Below are 26,552 nucleotides of genomic sequence, written 5' to 3'. Positions count from 1 at the left end.
AACAATACTATTCATAATAAAGTTAAAAATGCGACTTTAGATTATTCTTTATTATATCCATACACATAGCGAAAAAAAAATACTTTTCTAAAAAAATGGCTTGCCGAATATTTGGCCGATATCGGCCAACTGAATTTTTGACAAAAAAAGCCGAATATTCCTTGCATTCCTAATTTTAAAAGCAAATACAATATTATTGTGTGTGTGCCGGCCAAGTGGTCGAGCGGTTAGCGCTCCTGACTGCGAAGCCAATGGCCGCGGGTTCGAATCCCGCTCTGTGCATGGATCATTCTCTCTTGTGTGTGAATGTGGCCCACCCTGTGAACGGGTTTGTGGTAGTGTGGCGTGGGCAATGCTATTCGCCTCCGTGTCTTTGCTTCACAGGTGCTCTCTGGGTAACGCGGAATGAGTAACACCTTTGGCATCTTCTAAGGTGAAACGATTTAAGTTCAGTGCCTGTCATTCGAAAAAAAAAAAAAAAAACAATGTTATTGTAACGTAAGAAATTCACAAAATGGAGGGCAGTGAATTTTTAAATTGCTCACTGTTTGTAATTTTGACACCAATTTCTTGTTGCTCAAATGATTTTTTTAGGAAAAAAAAAGAAGAAAGAAAACGTTTACTATATAAAAAATCTGATAACTCAGTAAAAAGAAATACTATCGAAAGTAAAAATAAGTATTGCATCTTATTTTGAACTATAACAGTTTTGCTTTTATTTTAGACACGAATGGAGGGCAACGTGAATTTTTAAATTGCTCACTGTTTGTAATTTTGACACCAATTTTTTGTTGCTCAAATGATTTTTTTAGGAAAAAAAGAAAGAAAACGTTTACTATATAAAAAAATCTGATAACTCAGTAAAAAGAAATACTATCGAAAGTAAAAATAAGTATTAAATCTTATTTTGAACTATAACAGTTTTGTTTTTATTTTAGACTTTTGTTTAAACCTTATAAATTTTCTTCAATTAAAATATTACTTTGAATTAATATCAGTCTATACATATTTAATTTTTTTTTCATACTTTCATTCTGTGAGCATTGCAGTTTTTTTGTCATTGAATTTATTTTAAAATGAACTTTTGTATTAAATGATATAAAAAAAATATTTCTTTTCTCCAATGTTTATTTTTGGTAAAAAAAAAGTTTTTTTTTTCATTTTTGAACGAATTTTAATAATTAAACGCATTCAATTTTCTACAAATATATTATTAAGTATACTCATAAAAAGCTAGAGCACTAGTGTTTAAATAAATATTTGTCTGCCACACACAAGCCTAAATACTAAATCGGGTCTTTACTAGCCAACCTATTATGCAAGTGGCCCTTCACTCAAAAAGGTTGTGCACCCTTATTTTACACAATTAATTATGGAGGTCCAAAATTTCAACCATCATCCAAATAAAACTATTAAGACCATATCTACCAGATTGCTGCAACACCTATGCTTTAAAATTCAAATTTTGGACGAAAAAAAAGGTACATTTAGCTTAGAGAATGAGCCGACCAGGTGGCCGAGTGGTTAGCCTGTTTGGCTGCGGAGCCATTGGCCGCAGGTTCGAATCCTGCTCAGGGCATGGATGTTTCTTTCTCTCTCTGTGTTCTTTGTCCTTTCCTCTTTATGTGAATGTGACCCGTCCTATAAACGGGTTTGTGGTTGTGTGACGTGGGCGACGCTGCTCCACTGTGGCCAATGGGACAAACCCCAAGTTAAAAAAAAAAAAAGATAGATCTTTTTTACCTTAAAATTAACATAACAAGTTAATTAATATAAAAGTCCAACCTTCAAATCATTAGATTAGTATGTGAAAATCTGATCATTAGTTAAGAGGTCATTTAAGTTTCTTTTATTTTTATTTTACACACTGCACATATCATTTCTTAAGAAAGTTTATCTTGTCTTTTTTCTATGGTCTAACAAAACAAGTAAATAAGTTTGGAATGTATGACTCAAATTAAAATGACAGAAAAATGTAATAAAAAAACCCAACAAATGTAAAAAAAATACTCAAAGAACATCAAAAACACTTTATTACAACACCACTTTTAATGAAGAAATATGATCTTTTTATACATTTGCATGGATGAGAAGTAAATGAGAGTAGATAATCTAATCTCTCATTTCAGTATCCTTTTCTTCCTCATCAACACCTCGAATATACAGGATATTATTGCATCGAATAAGAACTTCACCCAAGTTTCCTTTAGGCTCCCCATTAATGTATTCTTCTGTATTAGCAAGCTAAATGTCAAAGTAAAATACAATTAGAAAAATTTTCAATAATATATTTTAATATGGAGGCTGTAAGAAAGAATACTAATGAAAGTAACTGATGGGCAAAATTTACATAAACCAGGCATGATTGTTGGAGGAAGGAATTATTTGATTTTTTTTTTCCTCAATGTATAATTTTCTTTTTACTTAAAAAAAGCTGTCATTCTTTTGCTTAAAAGTACTATTTACAAAATTTAAAGAGATCAAGAAATTTTCTTATCTAATATTTTTTCTTCATTAAAGAATATATATGCTGAAAAAAATTAGCAGTAACAGTTTAGTAGTCACCACCACAGTAAAAAATTTAAAAGAATTTTTAGAAACCGTGAAATGTATGGTAATAACGCAAAAAAAATATATGATAAAACCATGTGTATTTACGACAAAATCACACGATTAGGAGGTGTCAAAAAGGGGCTAATCAGGGTCTTTCCAGACCGAATTTACTACCGTTTGGCAGTACCTTCACAAATTCAACTTTAGGAAAAACGGTAGTTTCACAAAATACTTTTTCTTAAAATTTTATTTTTGTAGCCCTTAAACAAATGATAAATCCATATTTCTGTGCTGATTTTTTAATATAATCTTTAGTTTTTCACAAATTATGTCTAAATTTTCACAAAATAGATACCTCACTTAAAAACCTAGACAGACCCCTGCTAATTAAATGTACATTTCGAGAAGCAAGTGGTGTAATAAATAAAATTGTATTTAAAATATTGAAATTTTAAAAAATATGCACAAATTAGTAGTGATTACAACCGAAAAATTGATGGAAAAAGTGATAGAATTATGGTGTCAAATAGAGAATACACAGGTACTCGATTTTTTTTCATATCATAACAATATCAAGATTTTAAAAATTAAGTGAAAATCAACAGCAATAACTGCCAGAAAAGGGAAAAAAAAAAAAGATTCAAACTAATCATGAACTTAGTGTAAATCGAGTGAGAAAAGTATTTACTTAGATATGCGATTTGAAGTTCTTGTTTCTTAATGTAATATCACATGAAAATATCAGGATTCAAAAAACCAGGAGGATATCAGTAGCCATAACTGTGAAAAAAGTGAATTGAAAAGACAGCACTATCGTCCCATTAAAAAGCTGGAAACACCGTATTAATTTATAATTGTATTGACTTAAATTGAGCGCATCAAAAAGTGATTATTCAAAAGCACAATTCAAATTTTGTGTGTGGTAATATCAGAATTTTAAAAACCACAGGAAAATCAATTGCATTAACTGCAGTTGGAAAAAAAAAAGATTGAAAAAGGGACTGTGGGTTAAAAAGTTAATTACCGAAAGCGCAATTTTAAAATTTCTATGTTGTTATATCATATTAAAAATTTATTCAATCTAATTGTAACCAAATAAAAAAAAGGCAAGTATATCACATTGATTAAATAATTGTTGCTTTGGAATATACAACAAAATTGTTACTCATTAAAATTTTAGTTAAAAAAAAAAGAAAGAAAGAAAACACCATTTTTTCTAGGGAACTATTTTTTAAATGTTTACTTTTGTAATTTTATACTTTGGTGTGTGCCTCAGCAGATTCTAGCCTAAGTTATCATGGTATTTTTTTTCTTGAAGTTTATTCTAAGTTGTGTTATTCTCTAATAAATCCGGGAAAAAAAAGTTCTTATTGCACAGGAATAAGAACTTAGGAAGAAAAAAAAAGAGGATGCTGGAAGACCAGAATAAATGTCTTGTTAAGGTGATTTTGCGTAAGTAAATAAATTTAAATTTTTGATAAGCGGAACTCTGAAAAATAAATTATTTAACAGATATCCAAGAATTAACAGTCTTGAGATTTGCTGAATTCCCTGCCTAGAAAGAATCACATGCCTGATAAACAAATGCCCCCCCCCCCCTCAAAAAAACAGTATCTTACAATGTAAGAACTACAAATTTCCTGTAGACAAAAAAACCCGTGTAGCTTTCTTTTTCTTTTAATAAATAAAATATATGATCGTCTTCTAAACAATTAAAACTTCTTTTATAAGTTTTATGTGAATCACTTTTTGTCATTCTTGAATCACGGCTATGCAATCATAAATCCACATCGTTTTCTAATCGTACTTTAAGCCATTTTTTTTCTTTAATTCTAATACTTTTAATGATATTTTGACACTAAAATTTCAAATTACAGTAATTCCTTCCTGACACACTTGTTCTGCGACTATTCCATTCAAACATTTATAACACTTGCAATCATATTTTCACTGATTATTTATCCTTCTTTTACCTATTTCCACATGATTTTTTAAACTTTATTCATAGGAATTTGATAATTTGGTAGAACAGGACAACAGCTTTTTTTTTTAAAAAAAAAATGGGCAATTCTTAGCAATTTTTTGTTCTTAATCTGCTTTTTTTTTGTAATAGTACTATTAATATAAGTTTAGATTTTAGTAGCAAACGGGAACCAGTGAAGGCCCCACACATGAGATGCCAACAATGCTTGAGTTTCATTAAGGGTTAACTTGGGTAGTATAATTTTCAATCCATGAATCAGCACTTTTAATGGACAATTGAAATGCACAAATCTTATTGTTTTTATCTTGAAAATTAAAATAAATACAATTATTTATTTTAACAGCTTAACTTTTGAAAAAGACGGGAAATACTACAGAAAATTTTTAAAATTTGATAAAAAAAACAGAATTTTTGAAACAAAAGCTGAAATTTCTGGGCGGAAAACCTCATCCCTGCTACTCCTAGAAATCAAAACCATAAAAACTATTAAGCATTTATTCTGTATGTGGCTCTTAAACCTAAAATATCTCACTATTCAAAGCTCCATTATCCTGACATATCAGAGATAAAGATTGATAGATAACCATTCAACAAAAAAAAAATTATAACGAAGAAAATGTTTTATCTGTTAAAAGAAACATTTTCGTTTTATAATTAAATTTTCAAAAATACCAATTTTAATAAATTATGTGGGAATTGATCCATAAATCTGAGGGGTGATTTCATAATACGAATTGCAGCAGAATAATTGCCAAATCGTGGCGATTTCTTAGCAGTGTTCCACGAGAAACTCAAAAAATCATCAGTCACCCTTAAGAAAATTTCTACATGTTCTTTTTCAAGTTTAAAATCTATTTGGCACCTTTTCAATTGTAGTTCATGTGACAGATCACAATATGGAAATGTTCCCTTACCTAGAGATATTTTAAGAGTATTGCAAAATGTAAAGATTAACCATTGCTAAGTCTTACCCATGCTTTAAACTCAAATTATGTCAGAAAGTAATACCTAACAAAAAAAAAAATGAATTTACCTGCAAATTCATGTAACCATCAACAGAAACTAAGTAGCCTTTATAATCCATTCCCCATTTCAGTTTGATGATGACAGTCTTACCAGTCAAGCTGTTCAGGAATGGTTTGGGATTTATCGGCAAACTCTAAAAGAAAAAATGCATTTTAAAATAAAAATAGTAAAGAATATAATTATAAATATAAATGAGACACAATATAATTTAAAATGCCTCATGTTCTATCAAAAGAGTTGTCTCGATTTTCTTTCAGATTTGGCTCGATTTAAAAAACAATTTCATTTCAGGAATTCCAACCATCTGAATTTACTTTAAGAAGTCATCGATTAGTCAGAAAAAAAAAGCCTTAATACAATTACTTTTAGCGACACATAAATAATTTTGCATCAGTATAGTTAAGTCATGTGAAATTCAAAAGGTACCATAAAAAAATTAAATATGATTCAGTTTTTATTACTATAAAAGACAACAAATGTAGAATACAAAGAAAATATACCACCATGACATACCATCTCAAATTAATTAGTGGTCGATTGTTAATTTCTTTTGTATAACTTTTTCAGCGGCAATTGAGCGGTCTCAGTAAATCTTAAGAAAACATCAATTGATCAAGGTGATTCATTGTTAAAAGTACTAACTATCAGCTTTAAGCTTTTGTATGCTGATACTTAATAAAAATTGAATTATAGATGACGCTGCTAAATTCGTCTAAGCGCCTGTTTTTTTTTAAAAAAAACATTGGATCAGTTCTGCTATACGCTGCTTTGGGAGCTCGCTTTAAACTATTTTGACGATGCAGTTCTTAAACGGACTGAAAAGTCTTATCAATTTTCAAAATATTAACATATTGCTTATATTATTAATATATTGTTATATATGCGATCGGTCCCGCAGTGGACTGATCGTTAAGACACGGTTCCCAGCAGCTCACCGAAGTCAAGCATCACTGGCTNTTTTTATCTCTGTACTTAGGTAGTGCAATTTCGTTTCTTCCTTCAAAGGACATTTGTACAGTTACTTTTCTAATTAATTTCAACAAAAGTTCTTAAAGATTAAATAGGTCGTCGAGCTACCGAAGTGGGGGTGCCATCCCCTCCGCAGAGGATCAAAATTGTGATGGCATGTCTTCGGAACATCCCCCGGGATGTTTCCCAGACCGTCGTCAATATCCCATTGTTCAGCTCTAGTGCGACGTAAATTAACAACAACAACAAATATATGCGATCGAAATGGGCTGCAGGTGGCTTAGAGCAGAACTCTCCACCTATGGCAACACTTCACATGCTTTACCCATTAGCGTGTGGAGAGTCATAGAGGAAGGAAGTGTGTCAGTTTCTCTCTTGATTTTCATATAGATTTAAATCTTTTAAGTTGGAAAACTACATGAAACTGAAAACTACATTAAGCATAGTTCTAAAGAAAAGCATCACGGAAATTAAAAAAAAAATATTTTTATTAAATAAAAGGGGAAAATATCGTTGTACATTCCTACACAACTGAAAAGAGGAGGAGAGGGAAGGGAGAAGGGCCAAAGGCATGAAACCAGTCTCGCCCCAGATGGCTTATTCGAGATTCGATAGCCAATAATGAAGTCCTGGCGGATTCATTTCACTTCCGACCAACTCAGTAAGAGTCGCAACAATTGAATGATGCACCTATAGCCCGAAACAACGATAGTGATAATCAGTGCAGTCTTTATGCATGGGCACACCCGGGTAGTGCCCGGGGGCCCCAGGTATTCAGGGGGCCCTTGAGAATATAATTTTTCATAAATTGCACTAAAGAAAGCTTAGAATAAGCAACATTACCTTATATATTCTTTTTAAATAAATATATTCTATTGCATAAAGTGTGCATTTTTTTTCCTACAAGTAGTAATTGATTATTATGCAAACACGAATAACTTGAATAGTTTATCACCAAAAAAAAACTTAAAAAGGGAACTGAGATCTATTTTTCTACGTTCCAATGAAAATTTTAGGTAAATTTAGCTGGGCCATTGAAAGATGTTTGAATAACTGTTTAGTTTGACAAGATAATTCATACCTTTTGAATTTTTTTTATTTGTCATGCCTTCATGTTTATTTCATTTAATTATTTTAATTAACTTCCATGGTTTTGAGAATTATTTTATTATTTGAGTATTACAAATGGTTATCATCTCAAATGTTTCTTTGTTTTTTTTAAATTATGCATAGTTTAAAAATGATTTATTTGAGTTTCTGGGGCTATTAAAATGTGTTTAATTATGTTAAAGTTATTGCATCATATCTTAAAAATGATTTATTTTATTTATGTGAAGTTTCTTAGTTCGTTTTTAAACATTATGGCATGTTATAAGGGTCTAAAACATTTTTATGCTATTAGGACGGCTCTGGTGATAATTCTGGCTGAATTATCACTCCTCCCTACTTCTATATGATGCTGGGTTACCCGTATACCTATCGATCGATTAACTACTGTCACAGGAAAGGGGGATTGCCTAAAAGCGTATGTCGACTTGCTTCCAAAGGATATCTGAAGCTAGACGTACATATATTGAAAAAAAAAATCTCAAATATGGATGGTGTTTTCAGTAGAAATGTAAACAATAACAATCTCGAGCTGTATGCCTGCTCTAGTTCCGGTTAGAACGTTTGCTGCTGCTTACAACATGCTATTCTGCGAGGTGATATTTCCAAACGGATAATTTTGTTTTCAATAAAAGAAATAAATTAGATAATTTCTGAGCTCAAATCTGCCGTATTTCATAAGATATTAATGTTATTATGTTATTCTGGTGAGTTTGAAGTGAAAATTTGTTTTAGTTATTTAGAGATATATTGTTAAAAAAGGTGACATGGTTGCTAGATTTTGAATAACTCGCTTTTTTGGCAGTCTTGATTTGGCCTCTTTCCATTTGTTTATTACTGTTTGTTCGTGTTGCAAGCTGTGCACCATCTTACGTTAGTGTTAACACTTTTAGTATTGTAAACACAAGTATTGTTAGCATTGTAAACATAAGTAATAAGTAATCAAATACATTGTTTGCAAGAATCTAAAAACACAATAATGTCAAATGGCTTTAAAAATACAACGGAAACAGTAACCCGGAAATTTAGGCGGTACTGAGCTTGCAGCGTTCCCTAGTGTAGAAAACACCATCCATACAGCTAATTCGCAATTACGATGGACAAATTGGGCCAATCAAAAGCCTGCATTTTTACATATCATAAAATACAATATGTTTGCAAAAATACATGCTTCTAATNCACAATGATGCCAAATGGCTTTAAAATACAACGGAAACAGTAACCCGGAAATTTAGGCGGTACCGAGCTTGCAGCGTTCCCTAGTGTAGAAAACACTATCCATTAGTACACCATGATACGTATACAAATGCCTGGATTAAGCACTTAGAACAAAAGCAGTCTAGAAAAAAATGACTTTTCAGTTAAATACTTTAATCAATCGAAATTGTGTTATTTTGACGGAACACAAATAATCACAGAAGGAATATGTATCATTAAAACCTACGGGATTGGAGCTGGCCGTAACCGAAATAACTTATTCTAAGATTAATTTTAAAAAAAATTCTGATATTTGAAGAAGACTTAATTCATCATTAAAGAGATGATATTACTACTTTTCTGCATCAAAAAGATTTATAAACAATGCTTAAAAAATCAGCACAGGATTTCATCATAAGATATGAATTATTTTCTTAAAAAAATATGTGTAAAAAAAATATATATATATAGTCGACGAAAAATTTCTGTACTCACGTTTTGGTAAATAATAAGATATAAGAGTACGCAAACGTAGCAAACATTCATGTAATCGTAAAAAAAAAAAAAAAAAAAAAAAAAAAAAAAAAAAAAAAAAAAAAAAAAAAAAAAAAAAATAANAAAAATGAAAATAATAATAATAATAATAACAATTGATATGATGCCATGTATGTATGTTAACATTTAAAAGAAAAAAATTATTAATTAAGGAATATACAAGTATGCTCGTTTCCCGGTTACAACTTGGTGTCCACTCAGCTTCAGATTTAAAAGTACCAGTATTCTGGGTATAAAGGCGGGTATTGTGTATTGCTGACCAAAGTCCTATTGTGCTTCATCATACTGCTGGTCATGAAATTATGGAATCTAATAGTGGAGCCTTATAGCCCATTGTGGAGCCTGACCTACAAAGGGCAACACAGCTCGATTGAGATAACGCTTTATATTTTTCTTATTTTTCTACAATCGTATTTGTTTTTCCTAATAAAGGTATACAATCCTCCAATCATGGCATAAGATTTTTAAAACTATATAAATTACATCATTATCTTAATTAATATTTCAATTTTTTATTTTCTTATTCAAATAAAAATCACACAAAATTTTATCCAGAAAAAAAAAAAAAAACATTTATCTTGACGATATCTGTTTGCTTCTTATGAAACATAGAGTTTACATTTCTCTTAAGTAAACAGTTTTGTTGTTATGTTAAGTTCCTCATAACAGTAAAATGATCAATGCATAAAAAAGATATAATTCTAACAGAAAATTATACAAGTTTCCTATAGGGAAGAGGAAATGGGAAAATCGCGAGTCATTTGATGATATCACTCCTCTTCACTGAAGATTAAAAATGATTTTATGAGTTGATGGAGTACTGGGGTGGAATCTCTCATGTTAACTAATTAAAGTTCACCCTTGTTACATCCGGTATCAGTTTGACAGCTGGGCGAACAGACTACTGGGCGAACGGCCTCAAACACCATCATCAGATGGCCTGGAGCAACAGTATCATGCCAAATGATACTGATTACAGTTAGTCTTTAATTTCATGAGATGAACTTTTAAAAAAGTGTCATGCTTAATTTAATAACGTAAAAACCATCGGCGAGTGCAAAAAAGCTTTATTATTTGTGTCGGGAGTTTAAATGTTTGAATCCAACCCATGGACTTTCCCGAGAGTTTGGCTCCAATTCTGAATCCTTATTCAATTAAAATTTTTACCGAATTCCGGAAGATACATTAATTGTTATGAAATCATATTTTTTGTAATGAAATTTAATTAATACTATAAATTTAACTGATAATTTGATAACTATTCTCATTATAAAGAACTTTTTATTTAGTTTCTATCTTCTCTGCCAATAATAGATATAATAATAGATAAATAATAGATAAGTAAATTTATACTCTCTAGTTCGTTTCCCAAGAGCTTGATTCTAATTTTGATCTATATTCAATTAAAATTATCACCCAATTCTGAAAAAACATAAATTGTTATGACATCACCTTTATAATGAAGCTTAATTAATACTATAAATTTAACTGATAATTTGATAACTATTCTTATTCTAAAGAAACTCTATATTTAGTTTCTATCTTCTCTGTCAACAATAGAGTAAATAAGCAGATTTATGCTCACTAATTCGGATGCAATAAATGCATCTGACTTCATATCAAATATGACCGTACCGCTTTTACAAAAATAAGAAACAGTGAGGAAAAAATAATAAACAATATTTTTTTTTTGACGAATTCATCTTTTTTATGGTATTTCTTACTTTTTTGTGCAAAACCATAGAAAAGTTGTTCCCTTGTCTTCTCGGCTGGGTTCAAAATTACAAGGCTACGGAATTGTACATTGATAGTCGTAAACTCAGAATTGGGTCGGCTGTTCTATGCCGGTTATAAAATATTAAAAAAAAAATTTTGATTCAGAAGTTCCCATTTCTTCTGGGTTAGGTTCAAAATGACAAGGCCATGGAAGTCGGGCATTGGTAGCAGTAAATCCAAAAAAAGGATTTGCTATTCAACACTAGTTATAAAATAAAATATTTAATATCATTGAAAATATAAATTCATAGTTTTTCTATACAATGATGATATTAGAGGCATGTCCAGAAAATTTTTATAAATTCACTGAATAAAATTTACTTTTGGACTTAAAAATACAAAAATCGGGAGTGCCTGCCTCCGCTTCGAACAAAATGTCAAAAACTATAAATCTCATCTTAACGTTACTATAGCTGTCAGTTGAAAATCCAAACGTTAATTATCACTCCGTTTTTGAAATATTTTTTTAAAAAAAAGTCAACTGACAACATTACGCGTGTTACTAAATGAAGCCGATATGATATCGTTAATAAACTATGTAACCACACAATGTCCTTGGATATGGTTCCGTTTTCGTTTATTCGCTGATAAGGCATACATATCAGTTTGCATTAATCCATCTGAATAGGTCTATTCAAAGCGAGCAGTTCACATTTTATTTATTCTTTGAATGATGTTCCTTTAACAATCGATATTCGTGTTTCTGAATGTTTTACATTAATTTTGTGCCATCCGAATTATTTTAGGATTTTCTATTTGAAGAGTAGGTAAGTTGTTTCTTATTTTAAAAAGACATTCAACTTATATCTTGGGGGCTCATCCTGAAGGATTTTGTTAGTTATAAATTAATATTTATTAAGTATTATCATTGATTAAAAATAACATTGTCAATAAAATTGTCACAATAATTGTCATAAAATTAAAATTATCATTGATTAAGAATTTTTTCTTATATGTGTTAAGATTTAATAGCGTGTTTATAAGTTAAAGTTAATGTTAGTTTCCCTTTACTTGCTTTCTTTAACAATAAATTAAATAATTAGTTTTATGACTCTCCATGCTGTCTAATTCATATTTTTTTAAACGTAACTAGTGGACTGAAATGATTTTTCTCACTTTTTCTGTAAATGAGTTTTAAATGTTTTTTTTTTTTTAAATTCTTAACTCATATAAAGTATACGAGATTTATATTTTTCAGTATAAAATTATACAAACTATGATATTCTATAAAAATTACATGTTTAAGTTAAATATATTTCCTACCGCATTCTAACTATTCTAGAACTATTTTGTTTTAATAAAAGTTGACCTGTCTTACTCTCAAATATCTTTGGTACTTAATTAGTTAATCAATTATTGTTATTATTAGTAATGAAGCGTCGAAATGTGTTAGTTATAAAATTTATTTTTAACAAAACTTGCACAAAAGCTTTTGAGCTATTGTTTTTTTTATTTTATATTTGTATTCATTTGTGTATTTAACAATGAAAGCAATAAAAATTATATCAAAATTAAGATTCATAATAGACTAACTGTCGAAAGCGAGCGAGTGTATGCATTACTCCTTGTTACACCCTAAGATAAAAATTTTAACTTATAAATATGATTAAAAAAATAAACAACACTGCGAGTAACTGAAATTATGTCAACGTGGGGAATTCCCCGACAAGTTTTATTGAATGTGATAGTTACCGTTGTCTTGTCTGTCACAATGCTCTCTAACACAATCCGACAGAAAGGAATGTCCAACATCAATATGAATTAATTTTTATGGTATTTGTAGGAAGAATGATGCTTTTACGTGCTTTTGATAATAAAAAATACGTGACTATCTAATATACTTTGCAAAAATTATGACTTAAATTATAAAAAAGCACTAATGATGAAAAAATCAACTTTTAAGAAAGAATTATGCTTTTGATAATGCAAGAAAAAAGTTAACAATAACTAATATATTTAAAATTATGTCATTATTGGAATTAAAATCTCTTATCTTACTCTCTTTATTTTAAAAAAAAATATGCATACATTTTAATAATTTGGTATTCTCTGTAATAATGTTTCTTTTTTTCATTGTTATTTATTCACGCAAGACAATAAAATTGGATTCATGGTTTTGTTGGCAGCAACATGAGCTATGGTTGTTGGATCAATATTGTTGCTGAACATGTTGATTGTTGGGTGAGGGGCCGTTCAAAAAGTACGTACGGGGGGATTTGCTATTTTGTACTGTTTTGTACGATGGGGAGGGGGGAGATATTATACAAAGTACGTACATTATAAGCATACACCAAATTTAAATTTGACTTTTTCCTACGCTCTCTTTAAATAAATATTTAATTTTTTTTAAAACATAATTATTTTAATTTTTATGAAAAAGGGGGGTAGACTAATAGAATGTACGTACTCTAAGGGTGGGGGGAGTAAGACCTTATGTACGGTAATGTACGAAAAGGGGGAGGGGGTTAAAATTTCTTCATTTTTGTGCACGCAATTTTTGAACGGCCCCTGAACTACTCACCGTTAACCATTTGTGTATTTTCCTACGATGTGTCAACAAACGCTGATAAGGATACAGTGGCCGTCTATACCCTATTACTACCTTACATTATTATTCTCTGTATACCCTCGGCTAGTTTTTTGTTGTTGTTTTGTTTGGGGTGGGATCATAGTATCCCATGCTTTATATCTACAGAGGCTCTAATAAATGTGTACACATTTTACTGATTTAAACAAACTATGAATATGAACAGATTATCGACACGTTGATTTAAAGTTGAATATCATCAAAGCATATATCATCAGCATTTCTGCACGAACAATTTAGAAAAACAACGGTTTTAGTGTTCATATTATTTGATTCTAAAAATTAGTATGCTATTTGTGAAATAAATATGCCCTTTATTATTCAATATATTTACAAAGTGTTTGTTTAATATATGGTTGGTCAATTAAATAACATTAATAAAATTTGATTATGATATTTTAATAATTCGTTATAAATTTAGGTTTTACAAATTTTTTTAGGTAAGATATTGAAGACCTAGGACAGTTAATTGACTTTATTACATGAGGAATTCATTAAATTTATTTTCTTCGGAATCGTTTCTTTTTTGTTTTCACTTATTTAAAAGTGATATATTAAAATTAGATTTCAATTATAAATTGTTTAAAATTTGTTTTAGTAAATTGATTTTTTAAAAATATAAAGTAGTTTCTTCCCTTTTTTACACTTGAGCTGGATGTAAACTTGTTGAGCTGGTTTTTTCCATTGTGTGTGTTCTTGCTCTTCGTAAGCGAACGTGTAGTAATGCTATAGTGCGGCTTTGAGGAGAACTTCTCCAGACTGAAAGTCTGGGACTGTCTGCTGCTATGGTAACAAGCGAGAGCACATTTCTAACGGGAGTGAAATGGGGGAAAGAAGGCGTCGATTGGTTCACTCATGACGACCCACGCTAAAATTAAGACAAAACTATTCACCCCACAACCCTATTCGAAGTGACCTTTGCTCGCAACCATAGTAACCGCCACGACGCGACATGGGTGTCTGGAGGAGTTCTCCTGAAAGCCGCACTATACGTGAAACTGCGAAACCTCTCTGATATTAAATACTAACTGAATACCCGTTCTCCCTACAGGGTATAAAAATTAGTGAATCTGTACTGAACAACACAAAGAAATCATGGAAGAAAGTGAAAGGCATATACCAACACAATTAATAAAGATAAAAATAATTATAATTTTTTTTTTGAAATTTGTTATTAATTTTTGCCCTCGTTGGTGGCTTTAATTTATTAGATTAAGCAAAATGCGTTTCTAGCTGTTCATTCCATCAAATAAAAGATTATATCCAGTATCTTTTTTAATGTACATTAGTATATTTGGTATTGATAAAAATTGCACCAATTACCATGCTACCCAAAAGTGCCTATTACCTAAATTAATTATCCACTACTGGCATCAGTAATAGTATGGCAATTTTTGACGTTTTACCTAAACGAATTCGAACCATTTATCCATTAATTTTGTTTTTCAGTATATAACTTATTTTTTATATCAGTCAGTACCTATTACCAAAATTAGTTAAGTTTCAGTGGTGACAATAATAGTATGGAAATTTTTGACGCTTCACCTAAACGAATTCGAACCATTTATCCATTAATTTTGTTTTTCAGTATGTAGCTTATTTTTTATATCAGTCAGTACCTATTACCAAAATTAGTTAAGTATCAGTGGTGACAATAATAGTATGGCAATTTTTTGCGTTTCACCTAAACGAATTCGAACCATTTATCCATTAATTTTGCTTTTCAGTATGTAGCTTATTTTTTATATCAGTCAGTACCTATTACCAAAATTAGTTAAGTATCAGTGGTGACAATAATAGTATGGCAATTTTTTGCGTTTCACCTAAACGAATTCGAACCANTTTCTTAAACGATTTAGTACTATTTCTCTAGTAATTTTGATTTCTAGACGTTACTTTTTTTCTCTCTCCATCAAATACCGTTGATTTTAAATTATTTAGTTTTATAGCCTAGAAAAGCATAGTTTAAACTCCTATTTTTAATTCATGAGAGTTATAAGTAAGCAGACATCACTGTCGCTATGTTTAAAATCGTCTGCCTTTTCATTTATATCATTGGTGCTAGCTATGAACCAATGAGAAAATTCCATTTCTGAAACGTCGCTCTTGAATGATCTAATGGGGTGCCTGCAAGTGAGGTATCTCGAGCCGGATTGGTTGTTGAAACGTGGCTTTGTTTACGTTAGCAACTGTTCTTTCCATTCTATTTCGAGTTAACTTACCCCGACAAGCATCAATTCTCTTAAGTGATACATTCTATAATCCTTTACAAAGATTTTTTCTCAATGATTTCAATTCTTTCGCCATATATTTCTTACTTTACTTAACACTTAAGCACGAAGTCATGTAGAACATAAACAAACTAATTATGCATTGAAGTTGCCAAGTACACAAAACAAAAATATATCACGTGTTACAATAGAATACATTAACAAATAAGAAATCTAAGAAAAAATTATATTTCAACAAATTCAATATACGATACGGTACTGTATTTAATTAACTTCACGTTAATTAACATTATAATTTATGTGGGAAAATTTAGCTCAACTTTGACGCTCCATTTTGTTTATTGAAAATCAGCTGGCGCTGACGTCATAGGTCACAAGTGTGGGTATGTTTGATCTTCTTCTTTTCGAATTACAAGTACCCAATTAAAATTTCACGTCGGTCTAAGACAGGCTTACAGAAAAACACACATAAAACTCTTTATTTTATTATTACAAATGTATAGAAATGCTGCGTTTTGCTGGGATAAAAAGGGATGATGACAGCGACTAAATAATTATTTGCTGTGAATATAAGTATTTAGCAAATTTTCACCACGAAAGCTTTTTTTTTTATGAATATAATTTTGTAAAAAGGTTTTTTAAGCATTGACAGTGAAAATTCGAGTTCATCTATGAAAATATGGTATACATAAAAAACTCTTTCTAGTAACTTATGCTGATAATACAGAATAAAGAAAGAAAGAAAAAGAATAAAGCATACCGAAACTTTTCGGTATGCTTCCGTATACTTTATTATTATTCGGTATAGTATATTTTCGGAATAAAAACTGACAATGAAAAATTAATGCTTATTATCAAGTTTGATTCGGCATTATTAATTATAGTTTTAAAAGTTAAAAAAGATTGTGGACTTTATTTATATTTTACTAAAAATTACAGAAAGATTTACTTAACGAAGTTATTTAATAATTAAATATTCTCGACAGCAGAAAAAGAATACTTAGAGGGTCAAATGACGGTTCTGCTTTATTTCTCCACTTCGAAAAGAATTCCAGAAAACTTGGAAAAGATTATTTCGTATAAAAATGAAGTTAGGTTTCCAAAACCAAACGTTTAATTAAGTAAATTATCCTGCGAAATTATTTATTGCTGAGATGGAAACGAATAAAAATAAATAAGTAAAGAAACACTATCATTCTTTTTAGTTTCACTTTAGGATAGAGAACTTGTGAGAGTGACTAATGTTTGCGTCCTTGAATCTCGGCGCTTTTTTAATACTTTCTTTTATTTCATTTTTCAGTGTAACGTTGCACTTGTGTATCGGATCGGAAATAATCGAAGATGTGATGATAGAGTGAATAACTGTAACTTGTGAGAATAATTAAATCTTCTTCACTTTAATAGGTAAGATGTATGTAATTATTATTTGTTTTTCATAATTACTGAGTAAAGGTGGGATAATTCACCCAGGGCCCAGCGCTAGTGAATTCTGAAATTATTTTAGTTTTTTTATAATTATTATAAGAACTTCACTTCTTCTTCAATTTATATTCATTTAAACCTTCTTTTCTACTTTATCATTTAGATGGAATAAAGAAGAAGACAGTCTCCCTGATTCTAGACGCTTTGTTAAAAAAAAAAAAATCATATAAATCAAAATATAGAATTAGAAGATAAGATTAATCAAAACATCTTTAACTGATTATTCAAGTGGGGCCCTTAACCTTTTGATGTAGAGGGGGCAACGGTGTCCCTTTTATATTATTTTTTTCTAATGCTCTAATTAAAAGCAAAAATATATTTTGGTAAAAAAAGCGGTTAAGTAGTTATTAAAAAAAACCTGGCAGAGTATCGAAATTATCTTTGCATTGATTAATAAAATCAAAAAAAAAAGTATTTAGAAAATGTCTTTTTTCATTCATATTAAAAAATGTATCAATTTTGTAAATTTAAGAAACTCCAATGATGAATATCCAGTGGCGTAGCGAGGGGGGAGCAAGGGGGGGCATCATGCCCCGGGCGCTACTCACAAAGGGGCGCCAAATGGTCAGCAAAACAAAAAAAATTGTTGGATAATTTTTATTTTTATTATAATTTATTTCTGCAAAAAATATTTTAAATTTAGTGCCAGTGAAATATAATAAATGTTATTTCGTAAATAAAAAGGAACACTAATCAAACTGTTATAATATATTCATAATAGAAATGACACGTCTTTTCTAATGGCTGGCTGACTCGACCTGTATCTGTCAGCACTTCCTTATGGCATCTACGCTGTGTGGTTACATATACTATCTCCAAATATTTGCACTGTACAAAAATCGTTTGTATGTTTGTACAGTGTATAATACAGATTTCAATGGAATAAAACTCTTTATCGAAGAATGTGACTGTAAAATGTTACTCCTTTGTAGAAAAGAAATTGAACTTAAAACTTCATTAGAATTTCTTACTTTTATAATCCCGTATGGAGAAGATGTTTTTCCAAACCTGAGAGTGGCACTTCAAATACTCCTGACTATTTCAGTATCAATTGCTAGCNGATTAATCAAAACATCTTTAACTGATTATTCAAGTGGGGCCCTTAACCTTTTGATGTAGAGGGGACAACGGTGTCCCTTTTATATCATTTTTTTCTGATGCTCTAATTAAAAGCAAAAATATATTTTGGTAAAAAGACGCTTAAGTAGTTATTAAAAAAAACCTGACAGAGAATCGAAATTATCTTTGCATTGATTAATAAAATCCAAAAAAAAGTAGTTAGAAAATTTCTTTTTTCATTCATATTAAAAAATGTATCAATTTTGTAAATTTAAGAAATTTCAATGATGAATATCTGTTTCTCTTAGATCTAAATAACTGCAACTAAATGTTAAGTTAAAAAATAATTTCTTGGAACAAGTCGTGTTTGGAAAATTTTACCTTAATCTCAGAAAAAAAAAAACACTAGTGTTTTATGATGATCCAAATTATTATAAATGGGTGATTCTCACGAAATGTGACAATTTACAGTCACTTGCACCAAGATCTAATACTAATCTACTAAAAGAAAATTTTTTTAAAAAAATTTAATAAATAGCATTGCTGTTAGTATTTTAAAATAACCTAGTACTAGCATCGACTATTTTGTATATTTAAAAAATTAAATTGAACTTCAAAATTTCATGTTTCTGGCAAGTCACAAACAATGTTTCCAATAATAACTAGCTTCAAAACTTCCCATAAATTTTTCAATATNTTTTCAAAATCTAATTATATTTATCTCAACCGGTGTAAGCATTTCTAGAATATACGCAGAGGGTATTATTTACAAAAACTTCGTTTAAAATAATTTTTTCTGTCAATAATTTGTTTGTCCCAAGAAAATCTGTCATTTTCCTGGCTTCTTTTATTTAGCGATTTGTAACCAAAATAGATAGAGCCAGCAATCAGTATCTTATGTTAATAGATTGATTAGATACCCTCCTATATGAACATGTCTTGTTGCATGAATAAAGAACCAATTTTCTGGTTCAAAATCTATTTCAAAAAATTTTTGAAGGTGAGTAGGTTCTTGTGTTGTCATTTTCGTGGCTTCTTGAAATCATTAATAACATAACTACATAGATTTATCTGAGTTATTTTAAGAAATCCTGTTGTTTTCTGCAGAATAAAAACGTCTTAGACCAAAATATTAAATTGAAGTAAAGTTATATGCTATAAAATAGCGAATTTAGTCATTATCCTGGCTGTCATTTTCCTGGCTTATGAATGCCAGGATATTGAAGTGATACCAGAATTTTTTTTTAACTGCTAATACTGTAAGATGGAAAAGCAAGTTGCATTTTCTACAAACAGCAGTTTATTATTGTAATAAGATAGAATGTAATCAAAGTTATTTATTTATTTAATGATTAAATATTTTACACAATTTTATTCTCTACATATCAGCAACAAAATTTTTTTTGATTCTTTCTATATTATCACTAAAAAATATTCATGATTGACAAGGTTTAATTTTTCGTTTGATGGCAGTTTTATCTTATTTCTTCGGGGAAAAAAACTTTATCTTATCTTAAGAGATTTCTCCGAATCGTACAAATATTTGTATAATAAAATTGTGTAGAAAACAATTTAGGTAATATTACATATGTTGTAAAATGTACAATATGTTATTCTTAATTTATTTATAAATTACAGAAGTTTTATTTTCATTTTCTGTACAATGAGTTATGAATCTATTTTTAATGTTTTGTATCAAATTTTATCTGCCGATTCTTATGCAAGGGTTGTCTAATAAGTTTATCAGTATAATAATTGTAGGTTTTTTTATTTATATTTATTTCTGATTATTTATCTTCGTTATCTTTTGCTAAGTTATTAGAATTGATGATTTTATTCTTAGAATTGATAAGATAATAGATAATAGTCTAAAATATTCATACAGCATTGTATCCCTAAAAATATTTTGCCGAACTGTGCGTTCCATTTAGGTAAGCAGACCTTTTTATGCATTTTGATAACCAGTATTTTTCTGTTTCAAAACTATGCTACAAAGAGTAATCAATAACCAATCGATTTTTAACAAAATTTAAAGATTCTACTTATAAACTAAAGGAATAGTTAATATTTTACGACGCTTTTATTTAAATACTAGAGGTATGTAGTCCCCTATTCCATATCGATTGCCAACTCATAGAACGGTTTTCATTATTTTTATTTTTTTATCTGTGCTTGTGCAGCTTGCTCATCAAATATTAGAATTTAGTGGTTTAGTCTAGAAAGTTTTATTCAAAGCAAAAGTTTTTATTTTATTTTCGTTTGCAAAATTTAAAAATGTGGTTCTTTGACAAATGCATTTTAGTCTGAGATTCAGTCTGCAATATCATGCCATAAATTTATTGCCGACCACTAGATGTTAGTCGCTCCATGCAGCAGACTTTTCATGATATTTCTGACTCATCTTCTGATGCTTCATGATGAAATGTTAGAACTTTTGGAGCTTTTAAGCCGTAATATCATTTGAATTTTGCTGTAACCTAATATGGTCATAAAAGTGATTTCTATTGTGTTTACAGTGCCCAAAAAAAGAAGAAAAAACGGACTACCCTAAAAAATTTATGATCTCTTGAAACAGACCACTCTAAAAAATTTATGATCTCATGACTGGATCTTCACGTTCGAGGACTCAATCTTAATGGTTCGAGCAAAGAACTTATACGCTTCGCGTGAAGAAGGGAAACTTCCTATACTATCAATGCTGACTCAAATATGCTGATTAATTAGTGCAGACGATATTTTAAGTTGCGAAATCAGACACAAAAACCTCTGAATAAATTCCTCTGAATAAATATAACTTTTTTTATGATGGATTCGGATTTTTGACCCCCAAAATATGAGGGGTACTCGTATTCTGGGAAATATCGTTCCAATACATAGGTCAGGAGAGCGAAACTAACTACCGTTTCAGACTTTAAATAATTTCAAGATAATTAGTCGTATTTCGTTGGCTACCTATACGCTCATAGTTTTTAAATAAATTGGGTTTAAACATTTAGGGTTCCACCAAAAAAAAGGTAGATCAAATTTGGTTCCATGATAAAAAATAAAAAAAATTCTCGATCATTCATGCACTCATTTCTTCATTTCAGTTATTTATATTAAAATTTTAAGTAATTTATTTATAATGTTAGATATTGAGCTGCGGATTCTTTTATAGGTTTCAAACTAGAAGTTATACAAATAATGGTGAAAGGGAAATCTTCTTACAAACTAGTACGAGACTTCATAGTACCCAGTTTAGAAAAACAGACTTATGGGACCTATTTAACATGGGAAAACAAAGTTGTTGGATCTTTTAAAATATCTAGAATTCATCAGAATAATGAGCATTTTAGTCAAGATTGCATCAAAGTATACAAGGTAAAGTTTTTATTTAGACAACTAATAATTAAGTTGTGAATTTAGTTGAACACACTCATACTCAGTATACACTCAGTTGTACACTCTATTTCTTAACAGCCAGGGTAGGAATGACTCGTAATTTTGACCCCAGTTCGACGACGAGGACATTGCCTGAGCTCGTACCCCTCTCTCCAAACCACAACGAGAAGGCTTTCAACCACGACAGATTTAACGTGTGCCTTGATCTGTGCATATATATGCTGTTTGTTTAATCGGCTGCTAGGATCGAACTCACTAACTGCCGGCTCTTCATCAGCGGTGTAAGCAGCGCCTAAACAGACAGCGTTTTTGTCCTCCTATGTAATTAAAGAATTAAATTAAAATATAACGAGTAATTTTGAAACGTTGCATTAAATAATTAATTAATTATCAGGTTCCTGGTAGTACTGGTACTTAATTTACGCCGCAGTAGAGGTTAGCAATGGCGACGGTTTGGGAAACATCCCTTACGATGAGCTGAAGAATATAAAAATATAAACTCGCACTCTTCTTAATTTTTGTTAATAATTTCGAAGAAACGAATAACTATAACTTTTTTTGCGTTTTAGTTTAAAATATGATAGCAATTAAGATAATTGTATGTTTCTGCAGAATTAAACAGAGTCTGGAAACTAAATAAGTCAGTTGTCTAGACATAAGTTAGTTGTCAGTCAGTCTAGACATGCGCAATGGACTATTGGCGACGGTCTTTGAAACATCCCTGAGGATGATTCAATTTATATCCTCTGCATAGGAGATGGTTCCCCTATTTTGGTAACCTGCACCTGTAGTCAAGAACTATACGGTAGATCAGTTTAACGAGGATCGATACCGAGCACCATTGGCTCCTTCGCACAACGGATATAGAAAGGTGAAGTCCAGCCTGTCGAATGCGTAACTAACGCGGGGAAGTGCAGTGATACTTGACGAATAAGGCTCTGCTAGCCTGCTTTATTTCACTCAAGAACTGATTTACCCCCTTTGTAGGATTATCTTTATCTAACTGAAACTATATTACTTTTTTTAAAAGAACTATTTTTGACAAAATAGGATTGGTCATTGAGGAGAAATTTATGGTTTCCAAAAGATCCCAAGAAAATCACAAAAGCCAAACACAGATTGGTGACGGCACTACGACGAAGTCCTGAAATAGAAGTGTTGGCTAAAGAATCATCGTATTACAGATTTCGCTTCAGAGGTTCCAATTCTACGAGTAAGTACTCGTGGTTTAGTTCAAGAGATACCGATCTAAGTGTCTGACAAAAAAAAAAGACAAAAAAAAATAAAAAAAAGGATCTAAATTTTTAGAAAAAAAAAATTAAAATAAATTTCAAAGCTAATTTTTAAAAGTATTTAAGAGAACAAATATTGCTATGATATGCAAAGATTCTTGTAGTAGAATTTTTTATAAACTAAAATTTAAGTTAAATTTATTTCATTTTGATATTGGATATTCTTGCTTTAAATCATAATTATGCTTTCATATAAGGTGTATTTTTTTTAAAAAAAAGACATTTACGCAATTCTTTTTCCATGGTCAATATATTTTATACTCGTTTCGAGATTTTATGTATTAAAAAATAAATTTGATTTAAAGTATAAAAAGAGTATGAAGTTTAAATTATAAAATAACAAATACAATTTTTAACTTTGTTTTTTGTTATTTTCTTTAATTATTTTATATATTCTTCTAATAAACAATTGATTTGCTGAAAAAGCTGAAGTTCTCAAAAACCATCCGCAATAACTCAAATTTGAAAGATTAGAAATAAGTGAAACTCTTTAAAAATTAAATATAATGAGCATTTATAGGCTTTTTATTTTTACAAAATGACACAGGATTTTAATATTCAGTGAGCAAAAGAAGAAAAAAAAGGACCACCCTAATTAACTTTTGATCTAGTGATTGGATCTTCACATTCTAGGACTCATTTTTTATGGTTCGAAGGGGTGACCTCAAATATGCTAATTAATTAGTGTAGACGATATTTTAAGTTGCAAAATCAGACACAAAAACGTACTTGCTCTGAATAAACATACTTTTTTTTTGACGCATTCGGAGTTTTGACCCCAAAAATATAGAGGGTAGCCGGTCCCCATAGTATGATCAGGAGAGTGATCCAAAGTTTGGATCTCTTAATGGTAGTTTCACTTTTTGCATATTTCGCCATATCTCGAGAAAGTTTAAAGCTAAATGAAAATTTTTTGCACAAAATTATAAAATTCGTTTATCCAAGTATAATTCCTTGCAAAAAATAAATTTTAGTAAAGATTTATTATTTTATAAAATAATAGCAAAAAAAAATGAATTGTAAGGTATATAATTTTTTTTATCTCATTTTAACGAATGTAATTTTATTTAGCAAAATACAAAGTTTGTGCAAAATCGGTCGAGTGGCTTCTAAGAAACTGAATTTCAAAGAAGTCAGATACCTAAAATTCGATTTCTCAGGAATTATTCGACCGATTTTGCTCAAATTTTGTACTTTACTATATAAAATTACATTCTTTAAAATGATGCAAAAATTGTATACCTTACTATTCAAAATTTTTTCGATTATTACTAAATAAAATAATAAATATTTACTAAATTTTTTTCTTCATGGATTTATCTTTATTTAAATGAATTTTATAATTGTGTGCAATTCGTTTAAAATGTTCATTTCGTTAAAATGTTTCCAATTCTTTTAAAAAGTTCTCCAATTATAACGAAAAACTCAAACTTTGTAACACTCTTCTGACCAAACTAATGGGACCATATTTCCCAGATTGCGGCTACCCCCTATATTTTAGGGTTCAGAAATCCGTCGAAAAAAAAGTTATGTTTATTCAGACAAAATACGTTTTTGTGGCTATTTTTGGGACACAAGGTAGTTACATTATTATTTTTTCTCTTTGCACAGGTAAAGAGCTTTCTACGAGTACTTCAGAAAGTCATGATGGAACCGTGTTCGAAGATAAAGGAGAAAACGAAAACATCGTTCTTCGCATTGATATCAATAGTGATTCTCTCTACTGTCCACACAAAGAAGATACTAAACGCTCCAACAGACACGAAACAAATTACAGCACATTGTCTGAAGAATTTTTTAGACCTTCCGTTATTTTCAAAAAAATAGAAGAGTCAGAAATCGGAGCAATTCAAGACATTCAGGTACTGCCTTTGGTAGATAATCTTAATTCATCTGAAGACAACAATGGAAGTGTGCTGAACAATAAATGTGGCTGTGTTGCACTACTCGATAGTAACTTTTTGTACAATAAGCGGTGCATTTGGCATGGTGCCTTTCCGTGACTCAAAAAGCCCAGTGGAAAAGCGGTACTGAGTGATATTTTTGTGGATTTATGAACATCAACTATATAAAATATAAGATATACATGAAGCTCTCTGCGAAACACATATTCTCGATAAAAACGTCCTACTTAAAGATCAGGACCGAAAAAAGTTTGGGTCAAAACATTTAGCTGATTTTGTTCCTGCAATTTTGCGCTTTTTTAGAATGTCGCATGGTACCTTTTTCCACTTCTTCAATGTGAAATCGTTTGATATTTCCATATCGTGTGACTTAATTTTTGTTCTCATTACTTGATCATTAGCAGAGATAATAAGAAAAATTAATGTAATTTTTTTTAAACTGTGATCTCTCGTTTTTTAATCTTACATGTGTACATATCTCATCTCTAGTTATGTGTAAAAATAAATGAAATTAAAAAAAAAAGACATTTAACTTTCTATATGATATGGAAATTATGGACTTTTATAGTTTCGAAAAGAAGGAAACTTTATTTTTGATATATTATCATTTTTTAACGATTACAAAGGATATGGAAAAACTTAATTTTAAAAGAAGATAGCAATTTTTATAAGATTTTTATAGCCACTTGGGAGTGAATGAATTAAAGTAAGTGTCATAAAGTCATAGAGTTCAAATATAAAATATTTTAAATCAAGAAGAAAGTCGTTTTAAAACGAAAGAATTAATTTTAAAATAAATATGAAAAAGAAGACAATTATTTATTCTGATTTATAGAAAATTACGATGAGTGATTTTTTTGTACTAACTATAAATTTTTTAAAAAATAAAAATAAGCATTTCTAGAGAAATAAAAAATTTTAAAACTTTATTTAATAAATTCTTATTTAGAAAATTAAATTCGATAATATTTAGGTCTCATGAAATATAATTATTTAATTTTGCCCTTAATTCACAACTTCCAAGGATTTCTTCAAAATTTGAGGGAATATTAATAGGCATTTTAAGATATGGCTGAATATTTATATGCTTGGCCGGGTATAATAAGGGTAAAAAATGCATGCTTCACGCTTTCATATTTAAGGTGAGCACTACATTGATAAATATAAACTTTAAAAGGCGAAAAATAACCAAAGGGGGGGAAATGTCGAATAAACAAAACCCTTATAACTAAAAAAAAAAAGTCGAAATTGAAATTACGACCTAAAACTTTTAAGACATTTTTCACTCCATTCTTTAATTTAATTCAAACATTTAACTAGAATATTGGCAGTTTAGATTGAATTAAGAACATTCATAGTTTATTATACCTTTTTATTTCTCCAAGTATCAATGATTGTATGGTAATGAGTTTCTCTCATAAAAGCTTTAACTTTTAAAAAGTTTAATAT

General features: G+C 29.8%; 2 protein-coding genes across 5 annotated transcripts; one reads left to right on the top strand and one right to left on the bottom strand.

The window, feature by feature from the left end:
* Positions 1-2,015: 2,015 nt before the first annotated feature.
* On the bottom strand, positions 2,016-6,206 carry LOC107456459 (small nuclear ribonucleoprotein F). The gene is made up of 3 exons (XM_016074325.3): positions 6,077-6,206; positions 5,571-5,696; positions 2,016-2,244 (listed from the first exon to the last, which is right to left on the bottom strand). The coding sequence occupies exons 1-3, from the start codon at positions 6,077-6,079 to the stop codon at positions 2,113-2,115; spliced, it is 261 nt and encodes an 86-aa protein (XP_015929811.1). The 5' UTR covers positions 6,080-6,206; the 3' UTR covers positions 2,016-2,112.
* A 5,559-nt stretch (positions 6,207-11,765) lies between these two features.
* Positions 11,766-25,548, top strand: LOC107456465 (uncharacterized). 4 transcript variants are annotated; one of them, XM_043042834.2, is made up of 5 exons: positions 11,766-11,934; positions 17,286-17,389; positions 21,684-21,886; positions 22,958-23,120; positions 24,811-25,548. In XM_043042834.2, the coding sequence occupies exons 3-5, from the start codon at positions 21,710-21,712 to the stop codon at positions 25,200-25,202; spliced, it is 732 nt and encodes a 243-aa protein (XP_042898768.1). In that variant the 5' UTR covers positions 11,766-11,934; positions 17,286-17,389; positions 21,684-21,709; the 3' UTR covers positions 25,203-25,548. The 4 variants fall into 4 exon arrangements, with proteins under 4 accessions (XP_042898768.1, XP_015929820.2, XP_071036270.1 ...); XM_016074334.4 differs by having other exon boundaries at positions 11,776-11,930; XM_071180169.1 differs by lacking the exon at positions 11,766-11,934 and having other exon boundaries at positions 17,291-17,396.
* The last annotated feature ends 1,004 nt before the right edge of the window (positions 25,549-26,552 follow it).

The sequence above is a fragment of the Parasteatoda tepidariorum genome, chromosome 4 (genome assembly GCF_043381705.1).
Source record: "Parasteatoda tepidariorum isolate YZ-2023 chromosome 4, CAS_Ptep_4.0, whole genome shotgun sequence".
Lineage (NCBI taxonomy): Eukaryota > Metazoa > Arthropoda > Arachnida > Araneae > Theridiidae > Parasteatoda > Parasteatoda tepidariorum.
The sequence above is the reverse complement of the archived record's forward strand: the minus strand, read 5'-3'. Positions and strand labels throughout refer to the sequence as shown.